At 43.3% G+C, this 17,384-nt stretch overlaps 1 protein-coding gene across 1 annotated transcript in view; it reads right to left on the reverse strand.

Annotated features, from left to right (window-relative positions):
- MRPL48 (mitochondrial ribosomal protein L48) overlaps window positions 1-17,384 on the reverse strand; it is a 53,039-nt gene that overhangs the window by 21,055 nt on the left and 14,600 nt on the right. The window contains exon 4 of the mRNA XM_059708489.1: window positions 8,401-8,489. Within this exon, the coding sequence (XP_059564472.1) occupies window positions 8,401-8,489 (89 nt within the window). The remainder of the gene's footprint in view (window positions 1-8,400; window positions 8,490-17,384) is intronic.

The following is a 17,384-nucleotide window of genomic DNA, read 5'->3' on the forward strand; positions in this document are numbered from 1 at the left end:
TCTCTCCTTCCTCCCCTCCCTAATTTTACACAAGGGGGATGTTGAGGCCCAGAAAGGGGAAATGACTGGCTTAAGGTTACATTAGTAAGGAAATGACAAAGGTAACCACTTTGTGTCTAGCAGCTCAGGCTCTCTCCTCTAACTTATGCAAACAGTATCACTATAAGTGGCATCCTCGAGGGTGGGAAAGTTGGGAAGGCATTGTATCATCCTCAAATGAAAAGGCTGATATGCTGAATGTATATTCAGCTTCCAGAAATTCTGCCAATGGAAATATAAAAATTTACACTTGGGATCTTGAATGATTTGGTGATGGTACTCTGAACAGCCCATAATGAGCTGGAAGGTGCATAGAAATCAAGTGATTATGTTTACAACTCAATGAGGCACACTCACAAGACACTCCAAACAGAAGACCTGGCACTCACTGGGTGGCGTTGCATAAAGAGCACTAGACTTAGATGGAAGCCAAAGAAAATCGACTCAAATCCTGTCTGCTGAGTCACTACTTGACATTGACTGTCCTCTCTAGGTGTCAGTTTGTTCATCTTTAACACTTAAGGCTCTTGAAAGGCTAAAAATATTGAAGTTATATTTTAGATATTAGATTTCTAATATCTAATGGAACTAGCATAGACATTAGATGAATTCTGACCATCCTCAGTTCAAATATTGGCTTTGGGACTTACTAGCCATTTGGGGAAGTCATTTAATCGCTCTGAGTCTTATATTCTTTAAACATGAAGGAGAGCCAGGCAGGAAAAGAAGGGAGGCTAGGAGAATTTAATAACCACATTTAATAACCACATGATATCAGATGATTAAATTAAATATACCATTTGTAAAATGAAATAATGTTTTTAAAAGCCCAGCAGATATTAGTTATAGCATCTAGTATGAAGTAGTTAATAATGGTATCTTTTAAAAAGGTTGAGTAATGTACATAGAACTATGATTACTATAAAACAAAGGTAAGCATGCTCCTGGTATCCTATTGGTATGCCTTACAAAATATTAAGCACCTGCTGTGTGCAAAGTGCTGATTCAACTGCTCTAAGAAAAGACACCAAAGAAATAGAAAATAGTCCCAGGCCTCAAGGAGCTTACAGGACAGAGAGAAAGAAAAGACACATTTGAAAGAGCAGATCCTCTCAATCCTATATAATAAAAGGATAATATGCAAACTGTCCCCTCGACTGGGAGTTCAACCAGGGGGTGGGGCTGACCAGCCAACTGCCCATGGCCCCTCCCCCTGGCTGGCCCAGCCCAATCGGCCGATTGGGGTGGGCCGGCTGGACACCGCCCATGCATGAATTCGTGCACTAGGCCTCTAGTTTAATCATAAAGAGCAGCCCGCTTCCCATGGAACAAACTACCTTGCTGCACCATGCTGATTATGCCTCTAAGGGGAACCAAGAAAAACCACCTCAGATGGGTACAGTTGAAAGGGCAGTGAGCAGTCTATAGTAATTACTCAATAAATGGTATCTTTTGGTGTATGGGATGATGCTCCAACCAGCTGAACCACCCAGCCAGAGCTAATAAGTGGTATCTTTAAAAAGATTGATCCAGACCTGCCTACTCCTCAGGGTTTCATGTACTCTCATCCCCTAGTGTCCATTTGAAACGCCAGGATTAAAAACTATTAAAAGTTTCCCAACTGCATCTCCAGGATCAATGTCTTCTCATCTTTGCCCAGAATGTTTCCCCTCCCTGTAAAGTGTTTGACTCTTTTTTTAAAAAATATATTTTATTGATTTTTTTACAGAGAGGAAGGGAGAGGAATAGAGAGTTAGAAACATCGATGAGAGAGAATCATCGATCAGCTGCCTCCTGCACACCCCCTACTGGGGATGTTGCCCGCAACCAAGGTACATGCCCTTGACCAGAATCAAACCTGGGACCCTTCAGTCCGCAGGCCGACGCTCTATCCACTGAGCCAAACCGGTTAGGGCTTAAAGTGTTTGACTCTTTACCCCATACCCTTAATGTGAGTAAATCCTATTCATTTTTTAAGACTCAGCTCATGCTCTTCCAGAAAGCCTACCCTGATTCCTCAGACAAAGTTAGGCACTACTCCTCTGTGTTCCCACAGCAACTCCTTAATACACTACTATCATTTATCACATGTATTCATTTATTCGACAAATATTTACTGACCACTAGTGATGGGTCAGATAAGGGTTATCATTAGGGATATGATAGTAATATAGCCATAGTCTCTGCTCACTGAAGCTTGCAACCTATCAGGAAAGGCATATACAGAACAAATAATATAAAGAGATGAATGTTTCAAGGGAGGATAATAGAGTGCTATGGGATTATAAAAAGAGAAACTAATGCTGTCATCATTATCACCACTTACAGGCTATTTGTACCAGACACTGTGCTCAGTATTTAAAATTCTCTTATTTAACTCACTCCGCACAACAACATTGGGAAGTACAATTGTCTACTTAAGCCAAGAACACTGGCTTGGAAAAGTTGAGCAAACACACCCACGGGCATGCAACCAAGAAGCATCAGAGCCGCATCTTTAGCCCAGGTCTGTCTAATCTCAAAGCATTTACCTTAACTTCTGTCTTATCCTTTCAGGAAAGTATGCAGGGCTTGCCAGTTTCTGCAATATCTGTTCCCTCCTCTTCCTTTGATAGTGGAACTGCTGGGTTTTAGGTGGGCACATGACCATTCATAATAAAATGTACATTCCCAACGAGGCATGGTTAGGTGGCCTTCCCTTCCCCCTTCCTGCTGAATGGAATGTAGACATGGCTGAAGAGGGAGCAGCCATCTCAGATATGAGACAGAAGCAATAGGATGCGTGGCAAAACCAAAAGCTGGAAGAATATCTATTTATACTTTTAGGTGAGAGAAATAAGCTTCTATCTTATTTAAGCCCTTGATCAAGTGGACTTATTATGGCAGCCAAACCACTATTTCAGTTCATATAAGAAGGTACTATGTGACATTCATTTCTCTATTCCTAGAGCCCACCAATATTAAATGTTGAATTGAACTGAACTGAATTCTGGTACTGTCATTTACTAGCCATATGGTCATAGAGAAATCATTTATGCTCATCAGTTTCCTTTTCCACCCTGTCTACCTCACAGGATAGTTGGTGAATCAAAAGGCCTGGTTTTCAAATTTGTTGGTTGCAAAAAGCCAACAAAAAAATCATGTTTTTCTCTGTGAAACAACATGAAATACTCATCAACATACTTTCATCATATACAACAAAAACAATTTTACTAGAAGAAAATATTATATAAATGGAGTTCTCTGCATCTCAAAAAATATGAAAACATATATGAATTTCTCTGTTAATATTTGTTTTTATCAAGTAAAACTGATGGGAGAAAACTTTGAAATTTAGAAAATTATATCCATCAACTTAATGCCTTTCTAAAGTATAGAAGATTACATTAGTAGTAAACTTGAGGAGGGATTCAAGGATCACCACTGTTCTGAGGGCATATGGTGTGAAAGACATTGAGATAATGTATGTGAAAGCACTTTGGAAATGGAATGGGATCATTACTATCATCACATCAAATATGAATCCATCTAAAACTCTGGCACTGTTGTCATGCAGCCGAACAGGCAAGGCAGAATGAGATTCCAGTGGGCTGGAGCTCAGGGTGCTCAACGGCACAGGCTACGTCAGGCCTCCACAGGAGTCTCTCTCTCTGTGTCTGGAAAAGCCCTGGGAAACTCCTACCAGTCCTGGCGTTTCCAACTACCCCACGCAACTGGATGTTCCTGGAGGACTGTCCGGTCGTTTCATATACTCACTGTAAGAATGCAGGTGGCACCTAATAAATGTTTGTTGAACTGAACTCCTTAACACCTTCACTGACCCTTTCTGGGAGAATTGCTTCCTTTTCTTGGTTCTCTTGATACTTCATTCATTCTGCCTAGTAAAGTACTGACAATGTGTATTTAGTTACACTTTTGAGCACTGTCTTTCCCAGCCCGCTGTCTACTTTTTGTAGATACTGTGTCTCATTCACCTGAGAATCATCTGTATTCCACACAGTGCCTGGCACATGCTCAATGATGGTCTTTCTTTTCAATGAGTTACAAGAGTTATACTTCAGGGAAAACATGGATGCTAGTTTAAAACAACTATTCCTGAGCCAACTATAGGGCTAGACATGGGTTAGCCAGTCCTATAACCCATGCCTGGCCCTATAGTCACTGGACTGGCAAAACCAATCTTTCTGTTCCCAGGAAGCTAGGACTGTCACCATAAAGTGATTCTGAGCTGCTGATTTTTCCAGGAATGATGCCACACTTTCCTCACAGAGCTAATCTATCTGAGGGTGCTACAACAAAATAAACAAGTGTCAGAAATGGCAGATGTCTCCTCTATGTCAACAGTAAAAATAACATTCACTAAGTTTCCCAGAGAAAAGTTATCTTGAGTCCTAGGGGCTAGTCTATAAAAAGGAAGTAAATTACCTATGTTACAAAAGATACACCAGGGCCAGAAAATAGAATATATAACAACTACAAATTGACAGCAATTTATATTGCCTCTGTTCCATCTTCCCACACCTTTCTCTTGACAATTCTCTGATACTTGGGCTGCTATTGCCCCAAGATGGAAGGCAGTATAACAGCTGAGGGCAAGTATGTAAGTTGTCTTGGGAGAAATGACCTAGCACTATATAAATATGAAGGACTATATTATTTTTTATTTCTGTCAAATAAAAATAATTCCAAACACTCTGAAGCATTTACATTCAACAGAATAACGAAGGCCTTTGAGGGAATAATGAGGTCTGCAGATAAGCTCTAAAATGTGATCTCTCACTGCTGTGAGTCAAGCTGGGACTTACAGATGAAAGAAAAAAAGTATCATTCCATAAAGGGGAAGGAGCATGTGCAAAGGCACAGAGACATGAGGCAGCATGGGTGCATGAGAAATGTGCCTGAAGCATAGGGTGCAAGAAGAAAAGTCACTGAGAAGGAGGTTGGGTCATGCTATGAGAGACTTGGAACCCCATGGTTTGCTGTCATCTCCCATGTTATCACCCAAGAGGAAGCCTCATTTTCATCTCCCCTATCACTTACTCCTCAGGGAAGCAACAAGGAAAAGGGCACAGGGTGGAGGGATGGGAACCAACCAGGCCATGAAAGAAAAAAAGAGGTAAAACCAGTATTGCCCAGGAAGCTGAGGTGAGGTAGGCGTGCATTTTCCTTCCCAAGGTTCGGGGGTCTTAAGACTGAGTGTGGGACCTTTGGAAGGAGGAGTGAAGAGATTAACCAGCAGAAATGGGACAAAGGCTAGGCACTTTGTACATGAGAATTCTCATTTCAGGGATGTGGGGCTCAAAAGAGTAGAGGGATCAGCCTGAGACCCAGAGAGGAAAAAACTTACTTTTGTTTTTTCTAGGTTCTAGACTTAAGGAGAGAAAGGGGATCACAAAGATGCCTTCTAGCTTTTCCAGTCCAGTACCCCAGTGGGGTACCGGAGACTGGAACTTGAGACAGAGCCTCTGAAGGCCAGAACTTTCACTGTGTTGTCCTTGCAGGAAGTGAGCCTGCAGCAGCTTCCCTGCTATCCAGCACTACTGTGCTAGCCACCCCAGATCAATGAACGACCTCAGAGAAAAGCCTGTACTGCAAGTAGAGGGCGCATAACTCCCTTCCAGCAACCGAGGTCATCTGCAACCAGCTGTCTGCAGATAGTGGGTGGTGTTTGCCAGCTCTAATTTCTAAAGCCTTGGGGCAGCTTCAATAATCACATTTCAATTTAGCTCAATCAATATTTACTGCCCTCTATCTGATGCCAGGTCCTGTGTTGGACAGTGAGGACACAGAAAAAAATAAGGCATGGCCTCTACCCTATAGAGCTCACCATCTAGAAGGGGAGGTGGTCACCAAAACAGATGGTTAAAACAGAGCATTAGGTCCTAGGGCAGAGGAAGCACAGGAACTCGGGAAGCTCATGGCAGGACAAGTAACCCAGTGCAGGGAATCCAGGAAGGTGTCTTAGAAGGGAAGATACATTTTTTCCATCCTCATCCTACTTCTCACTGAGATTTAAAGGTTGAGGATGTATTAACCAAGTGAAAAAGGACAGCATGTGAGAGGCCTTGAAATGGTATGGTGATTTGGATGAAAAGCAAGAGGCCCAATGGAGTTAAAGCATGGTCTCCATGAGATAGCAGAAGAAGCTAGAGAGAAAGATGGGGACAGATGGCATTAAATACGGCATTAAACTTCCTTTTATACCAAGCTAAGGAGTGTGTTGGAGCATGACATATGCAGAAAATTATCTTAAGACGAAAGATCCCAAAACATTACTAGTAAAAACACACCTTCTCCCCGCCCCCCAACAAAACCAATTTCATTTCCTGCTAATTTATGTGGGACTTTTAGAAGAGGGATGTCCTAAAATAAAACAACTGCAACAACTATGCTAAGGTGTCACAACTCAGAAGGGGTGTAAATCACTCTTTCTTCTGATTTTTAGTAGCACTTTATTTTATTTATTCTTATAGAGAGAGAGAGGGAGAAGCATCAATTTGTTGTTCCAATTATTTATGCATTCATTGACTGATTCTTGTACGTGCCCTGAAGGGGGATCAAACTCCCAACTTTGATATATCAGTACAGTGCTCTAACCAACTGAGCTACCAGCCAGGGTATTTAATAGTACTTTATATCTTCCTTTTAGCACTTGTCATTTTCTGCTTGGGAACATAATCACCTACGTCTTATCTCTAATGGTTTACCAGCTCCCTCTCAGCATGAACCAGATCTTGTTCATCCAACCTGTAAAATTTTATTGCAATCCAGTTTAAATAGGCAAGTCGCCCCCAATAATGCCTACTACATAGTAGGTGTTTGATTAATATTTCATAGCATCATGGAGTTACAGGATATCAAAATTAAAAAACTCTTAAAGACATTCTAATCTGGAGTTTCTCAACCATTTTGAAGAGCCTGAAAAAAGCTAGACTCTTTTCTCAGAAAAAGTCACAAATAGAAAACATTTTACATAAAATTTCAGGGCCCACCATGCCCAGAGGACTAAGGTTAATTTATCCAAAGTCACAAAGCTAATGAGTTGCAGAACCAAGACTAGAACATAACTTTCCTGTTTCCCAATTGCGTACACTTCCCACTACAAACAAATAATTTTAGTTGGGCTGTTTCCTGCTGGGAGGCTGCCTGACACAAGCCTTGGACATGGCAATGTTCTTCCAGTGAAATTCCTTGATATAAGGATGATGCTTAAGAGAACATGACAAGCTTAGGGGATTCAGAAGCCCAAGGACAGTGGTATTTAGCTTTTGCCAAGGAGAGAGAGGCGATGGGAGATGTGCATGGTTACAGGGAACATTAAAATAAGCCCAAGGACCAAAAGTAATGTTGAAGACTCCTCAGTAGAACTGCAAAATCTTCTTAACTGTACCTTTTACAGGAAGTGATAGAATCATGACTCAAAGCCAGACCTTCTGACTTTCAGGCCAGTGTTGTGTTCACCCCACCAGAAAATCCTCTGCACATGCACAGAAATCTAACTACCCAGAAGCAATCTTGCAGCTGGAGCCAGAGAAGTAGGCTAAATAATCCTATCCTATATAATAAAAGGGTAATATGGAAATCGACCAAATGGAGGTTCGCCAGTCGCTATGACGCACACTGACCACCAGGGGGCAGACGCTCAACACAGGAGTTGCCCCCTAGTGGTCAGTGCGCTCCCACAGGGGAAGCACCGCTCAGCCACAAGCCGGAGTGACGGCTGGTGAGCTCAGCGGCCCCCCTCAGAGCTAAGGATGTCCCATGGGGAGCGAGCCTAGGCCTCAGTCTGACATCCCCTGAGGGCTTCAGGACTGCAAAGGGCGCAAGCCAGGCTAAGGGACCTCCTCTCCTTGCCGAATGCACAAATGCTGTGCACTGGGCCTCTAGTCTTATAATAATTAGAACTAACTCCCAATTATCTGTGATAATGAATTCAAGGAACACATACATATTTTAAATCTGCAAATACTATAAAACTCAGTTAGTTGGCTGAAAACGGCAGTCCACCTCTACTAGCCACCATTCACTCAGCTAAACTGGATGTATTATTTCCATTGTGAGGTCCATACTGAGCTAAGTACTAGGAACTAAGTACTAAGTACTAGGATATTTTTTAAAGCATCACAAATAATAAAACTAAATCATTTGCTTTTACTATGATAACCTGGCCTAGGGAAGAGACTGGGACCTGGTAGAAATATCTCCACTCTGGATAATACTGAAACTAAGTAACTGGAGAGGACTGAGGGATGACCCCCATTCTTTCTAGCTCCAATACTAGCCAACCTATGCAGATCTGATCTTTGGGTGTTTGCAAAAGCTGCACACTCTCCTCTTCTGAAGGACCCCTGCCCCTTTTACCTCTTGTTCTTGAATTAAGTGCTTGTATCTCCCAATGCCATGGGTGGGCTTTGTCTTATAGTGCCGGCTGGTACTCAGCAGAATACCACCTAAAAGAGAGAAAATAAGACAAATGTGTTTCAAAGCTCTTCCAGGAACAGGTCACATATGAGGTGAGGAGGCAAATTCTCCATTGCAAGACTGGGACTATTTGGTTTAAAGAACCAGAGCTATTTTATTATCCTGGGCTAACTCTCAGTTTTCCCCACCATTTCTCTCCTTTTGACCACTGGACTATATCCAGTCCCACTCCCTATCTTTCTTTGAGAAACTCTCTCCTGCTAGAGCCACTGGTGGTATAGGGACAAAATAAATTCTCACAGGGTTGTCATTTCCTCTTGTCCCTCCACAGGCAATAATTCTTTTGAAGTTTTCTACAGATTGTACAGAGAAAGTGACAGGTAGCAAATATAACTAGGTATGAGGACAATCAAAGATTTCCACAATGTTTTTAAAATCATCTAGTTTTAGACACTCAGTGTATACTGGGCAAGGATGATGGGAAAGCAGATAATTATATTATGGTGTACAAAATACTTTAATGGGAAAAAAATATAAAAAATACTTAAATGGAGATGAGTGCAAGGTAGGGAGTGCCTAGAGGGACAAACAACTAACTCTGCTTTGGGGGCAGCAGGGGGGAAGGGTGCAGGGCAATAGGCTCAGCAGAGGTAAAAGCTGAATCCTTGGAAGAGGAGTGTTTAACCACACAAGGGAGGAGGAGGTATTTTGGGGAGAGGTTCCCTAAGAGCACTGAAAATAACTGGGGTGTGTTCTTAGCCACTGTCCCAATTCTGTCTCTCTAAATCTAAGACATTTGACCCTTTGAGTCTTTGGGTTCCAACTCTGCAAACTGGGACCCCACCCAAGAAGCTGATATCCAAATCCTCCCGATGAATACACAGTGGTCCTCAGACCAGAGCCTTGCAAATTAATCTTATCCAACAAGATTTCATCATGACCTTGAAAAAGCACTGAACTCTTCAAAGCATGTTCATTCACTTAATAAATATTTATTATTTCCCATCAGGGTAACCAGTGACAATTATACCACGTGAATGGCACACACTAGAGTTATGCAGTGTGTAATCAACCCAATATCTATGGCAGGACTCTTGGTACCACCCAATGCCTTTAGAAGCTGGGGCTATAAGAATAGACAAAGACACAGTCCCTGCAATAAAGAACTTATGATCTAGCGGGGAAACAGTAATACCAATGCAGGGCCATACATAGGAGGGGCACTGAGGCTAGACTTGAGGTGTTGGGAAAGAATTCTTAGAGCAGGTGGCTTTTAAGTAAAACTTGAAGGATGACTACGAGTTAGTGAGGAGAGAACATGGTATAGAGAGGGGAAGAGCCAGAGAGAATTTCAAGGCAGAACAGGAGGACCAGGTTGGCAAGAGATGAGTTTACAGGAAAAGGCATACTTATGATGTACCAGACATTGTGCTAAGAGTGGGGGATATAAAAGTAGACAAGGCCACCCTAGCCAGTTTGACTCAGTGAATAGAGCATCGGCCTGCAGACTGAAGGGTCCCAGGTTCAATTCTGGTCAAGGGCATGTACCTTGGTTGCAGGCTCGATCCCCGGCCCTGGTGTGGCATGTGCAGGAGGCAACCAATTGATGTGTCTCTTTCACATTGATGTTTCTCTCTCTGTCTCTCTCCCTCCCTTCCACTCTCTCTAAAAATCAATGGGAAAAAAAATATCTTCGGGGGAGGATTAACAATAACAGCAAAAAAGTAGACAAGGCCAACAAAACTCCACTTATGGAGCTGACAGTCTCGAGGGAGGAAGGTATCATTAATGGAACAGTCACAAAATAAATATAAAATTCCAAATTGAGATAATAAAAAGAAAAAGCACAGAGGGTTATGGCAATACAATCGGAGGATCTATTTTACCTGTTGTTTTTTGTTTGTTTGTTTTTTTAATCCTCACCTGAGGATATTTTCCCAGTGATTGGTTGCCTTTGCACATGCCCCAACCAGGGCCGAGGAGGAGCCCTCAACCCAGACATGTGCCCTTGACTGGAATCGAACCTGGGACCCTTCAGTCCACAGGCTGATGTTCTTTCCACTGAGCCAAACCGGCTAGGGCTCGGAGGATCTATTTTAGATCGTAGTATCAGAGAAGGCCTTTCTGAAAAAATGACATGTGAACTGAGACCAGAATTCAGAGGGAAATGGTAATAGTGTTTATCCCCAGGGAGAGAAAGTGGCTAGAAAGCAGGAGGAGAGGGACATTTACTGTTTATTTTATATTCTTTTGTAGCTTTAAAACTTGTTCCATGCACATGTATTACCTATTCAAAAAAAATAAATAAAATAAACTGAGACCTGAAAGGCAAGGAAGAGTTTATTAAGTGAAAAGATAGAGGATGAATGTTACAGGCAGAGGAAACAGCATGTGTAAAGGCTTCAATGTGGGACACAGCTTTGGTTTTCAGTGTGGCTGACGCAAAGTGAGAGGGGCATGGAGAGTATCAGAGACTAGAGCAGTGGGTCAGAAAAAAACCACACTGGGCCTTGTTAAGGGTTTGGATTTCAGACTGAACAGCCATAAGCAGGGAAATTATATGTCTGATGTGTTTTTAAAATATCACTGGTTGTTGTGTGGAAAAGGGAGTAGGGAGAGGGAGTATGGATGGAAGGGATAGGAGATTCAAATGGTAGTATTGGCTAAGTTATTGTTGGTGATCTCAAAATATCCCCCTCTCTATGCTATCCTCTAGAGTAGTGGTCGGCAAACTGCAGCTGGCGAGCCACATGCGGCTCTTTGGCCCCTTGAGTGTGGCTCTTCTACAAAATACCACGTGCGGGCGCACGTACAATGTGATTGAAACTTCGTGGCCCATGCGCAGAAGTCGGTATTTTGTGGAAGAGCCACACTAAGGGGCCAAAGAGCCGCATGTGGCTCGCGAGCCGCAGTTTGCCGACCACTGCGAGCTTACTGATTAAACTTTCTAAAACATTGACCTAATTAAGTTATTCTCTTTCATTAATTCAACCATTTATTCATTTCACTCACACAATTTTTAAAGAAGTATTTACTATGTACGAAGCACTACAGGGGTGGGCAAAAGTAAGTTTACAGTCGTGAGAACCAACTGTAAACCTACACTTCTGAGCACATACTATTTGCCAGGTGCTGAGTAGGTTGTATCAGGTACATGCAGTCTGTTGAATGGAGAGAATGTCCCATAATTAATTCTTGGTTGGGGCTACCCCAGTTTTTTACTCCCGAATAGCCCTACTATATACACTTGTTACTATTTTAAAGGAGAAATAATGGAGCTTAGTAAACAAGGACAGTGAAGGACAGTGGCTCTGGCATATATACAGGAAGGGGTGTGAGGTGGGAGAAGTCACTACATGATTACATGCAGTAATTGTGTTAACTGAAAGATTTTCAAAGCCTCCTTTTAAAACCTTGGGGTTTTGTTTTCTTCAGTGAAAAGAGTTGCCTTTTCTCTCAGGAGGCTGCAATGTTAATGTGACAGCAGGAAACCCAGATTAATGACATGAAAGAGGGGGGATTCAGTTGAACTTATCAAAATCAGAGTCTTTCAAACTTATAAATTTTACAATTAAAACAACTGCCTAATTAAGCAGTTTAACCACTGGTAATTTGACCAAAACCTTTCATTTAAGGAGGAAAATGGTAATTTAACAGTAGTTTGATTCAGCTTCTTAATTAACCAGCTGCTCTAAATATAGGAATTGTCCCAAACTGCATTTGAAAATGCCTCCTTGCCAAGGAATTTCAGTAGATGAGACACCATGGCAAGCATTTGTGGCACTTTTACCTGAGAAATGTAATAATCTCAAAGGTCGCCGAAACCGGTTTGGCTCAGTGGATAGAGCGTCGGCATGCGGACTGAAAGGTCCCAGGTTCGATTCCGGTCAAGGGCATGTACCTGGGTTGCCGGCACTTCCCCAGTGGGAGATGTGCAGGAGGCAGCTGATCGATGTTTCTCTCTCATCGATGTTTCTAACTCTCTATCTCTCTCCCTTCCTCTCTGTAAAAAATCAATAAAATATATTTTTTTAAAAAAATAATAATCTCAAAGGTCACTTCCAGCCCTGCTTTTTGAAACCAATGAAGGGTTATTGCATTTCTGTGTACTTAAAAATGGTGACTGGCATCTGAGTTTTCTTTTTTATTTATACAAAAGGTTTAATACTACTTTTGTTTGCCATGAAACTATACTATCCTGGTTTTCTCCTATCATTTGGGCCTCCTATTTTCAATCCTATTCGCCATCAATTTCACTCTCTATCCAATTTTTTAATGTTGAAGTTCCCCAGGTGCCTGATCCTTGGGCCTCTTCTCCACATGTTCTCCTCAGGTGGTTTCATTCATTCCCATGACTTAAAATGGACACTATGATGACTTCCAAATTTACAGTTTCAACCCAAACCTATATTTGCGCTCAAGATCAATGTATCCAATGGGCTACTTAATATATCCTCCTCACAAGCACTCAATTCAACATGTTCAAAATCAGACTCAGAATTGTCCTCTCCAAATTGTTTCTCTTAAGGCAATACATTCAAAATAATTATATAGATTATCTATCTATCTATCTATCTATCTATCTATCTATCTATCTATCTATTACTAGAGACCCAGTGCATGAAATTCATGCACTGGGGGGTGGGGGGAGGAGATCCCTCAGCTCAGCCTGTGCCCTCTTGCAGTCCAGGACGCCTCAGACATCCCTCTCACAGTCTGGGACTCCTCTCTCCTTACCACCCACCTGGTCGCTGCTCCTTACCACTTGGCTCGCTGCTCCTTAGCGCTGCCACGGAGGTGGGAGAGGCTCCCACCACCTCCGCTGCGCTTGCCAGCCATGAGCCCAGCTTCTGGCTGAGTGGCACTCCCCCTATGGGAGCGCACTGACCACCAGGGGACAACTCCTGCATTGAGCGTCTGCCCCTGGTGGTCAGTGCACATCATAGTGACTGGTCATTCTGCCAGTTGTTCCACCGTTCAGTCGATTTGCATATTAGGCTTTTATTATATACTAGGGGCCTGGTGCACAAAATTCGTGCACTGGGTGTGTGTGGGGGGAGAGTGTCCCTCAGCCAGCCTGCCCCCTCTCACATACTGGGAGCCCTCAGGCGTTGACCCCCATCACCCTCCAATCGCAGGATTGGCCCCTTGCCCAGGCCTGATGCCTCTGGCCCAGGCATCGGGCCTGGGCAGGGGACCCCCAGACCCCTCCAATTGCTGGCTCTGCCCCTTGCCCAGGCCTGATGCCTCGGCCAGAGGCGTAGACCCCCATCACCCTCCGATCGCCTGATCGGCCCCTTGCCCAGGCCTGACGCCTCCGCCAGAGGTGTCAGGCTTGGACAGGGGACCCCCATCTCCCCCCGATCACTGGCTCTGGCCCCCGCCCAGGCCTGAGGCCTCTGGCCTAGGAATCATGCCTGGGCAGGGTACCCCCATCTCCCTCTGATCGCTTGCTCCACCCCCGCCCAAGCCTGACGCCTCTGACCCAGGCTTCAGGCCTGGGCAAGGGGACCATCATATCCCCCCAATCCCCACTCCGCCCCCCCACCCAGGCCTGATGCCTCGGCCAGAGGAGTTGACCCTCATCACCCTCTGATCACCAATCACCGGATCGGCCCCTTGATCAGGCCTGAGGCCTCCGGCAGAGGTGTCAGGCCTGGGCAGGGGACCCCCAGCTGCAGCGGCCCCACGATCGTGGGCTTCACTTTAGGCCCAGGCAAGGGACCCCTAGCTCCTGGGACTGCCAGCTTCGACCATGCCCAGCTCCCATCACTGGCTCCACCCCTACTTCCTGCTATCACTGGCCAGGGCAGAAAAGGCACCCGATTCTCTGATCATGGCTGTGGGGCAGGGCAAAGGCGGCCCCAGGGCCGCCTTTGCCCTGCCCCCCAGCTCTTAGCTCCCCCCTGGGTTTCCGATCACTGTCAGTGGCAGGGGGCTTCTTCCTGCTTTCCCTTTCGCCTCCCTGCATTGTGCCTACATATGCAAATTAACCGCCATCTTGTTGGCAGTTAACTGCCAATCTTAGTTGGCAGTTAATTTGCATATAGCTCTGATTAGCCAATGAAAAGGGTAGCGTCGTACGCCAATTACCATTTTTCTCTTTTATTAGTGTAGATAGTGAACATTAAAATGTTCACTATAGATTAAGTGGGAAAAAGGAAACGATAAAGCATAATATATCATCATTGGTTCCCACATGCATATATATCTGGAGAGAGAGAGAGATAGAGAGAGAGAGAGAGACCAACCTAGAAAAAGACCTGGTAGGATATACACTAAAATGTTAAGCAGTAACCTAAGGATGGTAGGATTAGAAGTTTTCTTCAGCTTTTTCAGCTTTTGTGTGTGTGTGTGTGTGTGTGTGTGTGTTTTCCATATTCTCTAAAATGTATGTTTTTCACTTTTATAATCAGACATTTTGCTATTTCTTTTTAAATCTGACAGGATGCAAAATGAAGTTCAGAGCATCAGTTGGTTTTCTTGCTAAAACTGTTTAACTTAAATCTAGTCAAGCTTGTAGATCTAACTTTCAGTTTGTTGGGAGGGGACCAAAGAACATGTTACACAACACCATGAGAATCAGACAAATCAAGGAGGGAGGACATTTTATAAGACAAACGGACTGGCCCAATCAAAGTCACTGTTATAACAAGGGCTTAAACACAAATAGATTTTTATGGTAGAAGAATTGTGACATTTTTCTTTTATGTCTGTAACATTACCATTATAAATGTAGTTAGGAAAAATATATTTCTGTCCTTTCCCATTAAGGGCTCTAAAATGTCTGTACAATAAAAAACAATTTCAAAAAAGGAAAAAAAAAGTCACTGTTATAGGAAAAAAGTGGTAGAGCTGTTCTAGATTAAAAGTAACAGAATAGTGAAATACATAGTGTAAAACTTTATTGGCTTTTGGTTATAAACAAGCTCACAAAAGACATTTTGGGGACAATTGGGGAAGTGGATAAGGTATTAGATGGTATTGGGGCATTATTATTAACCAGAGGCCCGGTGCACGACATTCGTGCACTGGAGGCGGGGGGCGGGGGGGGGAGGGAGGGGTCCCTCTGTCTGGCCTGCGCCCTCTTGCAGTACAGGACCCCTCAGGGTATGTCCGACTGCCAGCAGGGAGTGGGCCTAAGCCAGCAGGCAGACATCCCCTGAGGAGTCCTTAGCACTGCTGCGGAGGCGGGAGAGGCTCCTGCCACCACTGCTGTACTCGCCAGCCATGAGCCCAGCTTTCCCTGTCGGAGCTCCACTCAGCCAGAAGCCGGGCTTGCTGCTCCTTAGCGCTGCCTGTGAGGCGGGAGAGGCTCCCGCCACCGCTGCTGCACTTGCCAGCCATGAGCCTGGCTTCTGGCTGAGCAACGTTCCCCCTGTGGGAGCGCACTGACCACCATAGCGCTCCTGCATTGAGCATCTGCCCCCTGGTGGTCAGTGCATGTCATAGCAACTGGTCATTCTGCTGTTTGGTCCATTTGCATATTAGCCTTTTATTATACAGGATTTTCTTGTGTGAGATAATGGTTTTGTGTCTCTTTAACAGAATATAGAAAATGTCCTTATTTCTAGAAATGCATGCTTTAGTATTTAAAGGTGAAGTATCATGATGTCTAATACAGAAAGCAAAATGTTAACAATAGTTAAATCTAAGTGGTAGGTACATAAGTGTTCATTGTAGTATTCTTGGGGGGAGAATTATTTCTTACAAGACTGTAAGCTTCCAAATGGTAAGGACTGTATCCTCTTAATTTTATATCCTCAGCACCTAACACATATCCTGGTACAATAAATGTTTGCTGAGAGAACCAGTAATAAAAAGAAGCCCATATTTTGAGATGCTGGGCTTTAGAGCTAAAAGAAATGGTGATTCTCTATACATTGCAGCCATCTTCTAAAAGAATTAACAGTCGAAACCGGTTTGGCTCAGTGGATAGAGCGTCGGCCTGCGGACTGAAGGGTCCCGGGTTCGATTCCGGTCAAGGGCATGTACCTGGGTTGTGGGCATGTCCCCAGTGGGAGATGTGCGGGAGGCGGCTGATCGATGTTTCTCTCTCATCGATGTTTCTAACTCTCTATCTCTCTCCCTTCCTCTCTGTAAAAAATCAATAAAAGATATTAAAAAAAAAAAGAATTAACAGATATCAAACCTCTTATACATTGCCTGGCACATATTAAGCACTCAGTAAATATTAGTCCCTTCTTTACTCCCATTCCTCTTTAGAAAAATGACAGATTTCATTGAAATACAACAATTGCTTTGAAATTTCTCACATAATAGACAAAGCAAAAATGGTTAATAATTAGATTGAAACAGATTAAAATTTATTGAGTTAATCCAGTGGTTCTCAACCTGTGGGTCGCGACCCCTTTGGGGGTTGAACAACCCTTTCACAGGGGTTGCTTAAGACCATCGGAAAACACATATATAATTACATATTGTTTTTGTGATTAATCACTATGTTTTAATTATGTTCAATTTGTAACAAAGAGATTGGGGGTCACCACAACATGAGGAACTGTATTAAAGGGTTGCGGCATTAGGAAGGTTGAGAACCACTGAGTTAATCAGATTGAATGGACAGTCATTACAAAATACAAAGAGAAAAGCCCTAGCCTGGCAGATGATAGACATGAAAAATAAGTCTGGAATAGTAACACTAATAATAGAAATAATAACAAAAACATCTAACTTTTTGAGCACTTTATGTGTTTTACCTCACTGAGTCTCCAAATAATTCACTGTAGTTAGTACTATAATTATCCCCATGTTTAAATTTTTATTTATTGATTGATCCTAGAGATAGAAGAAGAGAAAGGGAAGGAGAAGGTGGGGAGAGGGAGAGGGAGAGAGACAGACAGACAGACAGACATTGATTTGTTGTTTCACTTATTTATGCATTCATTGATTGACTCCTGTTT

Source organism: Myotis daubentonii, chromosome 9, assembly GCF_963259705.1.
Source record: "Myotis daubentonii chromosome 9, mMyoDau2.1, whole genome shotgun sequence".
NCBI lineage: Eukaryota > Metazoa > Chordata > Mammalia > Chiroptera > Vespertilionidae > Myotis > Myotis daubentonii.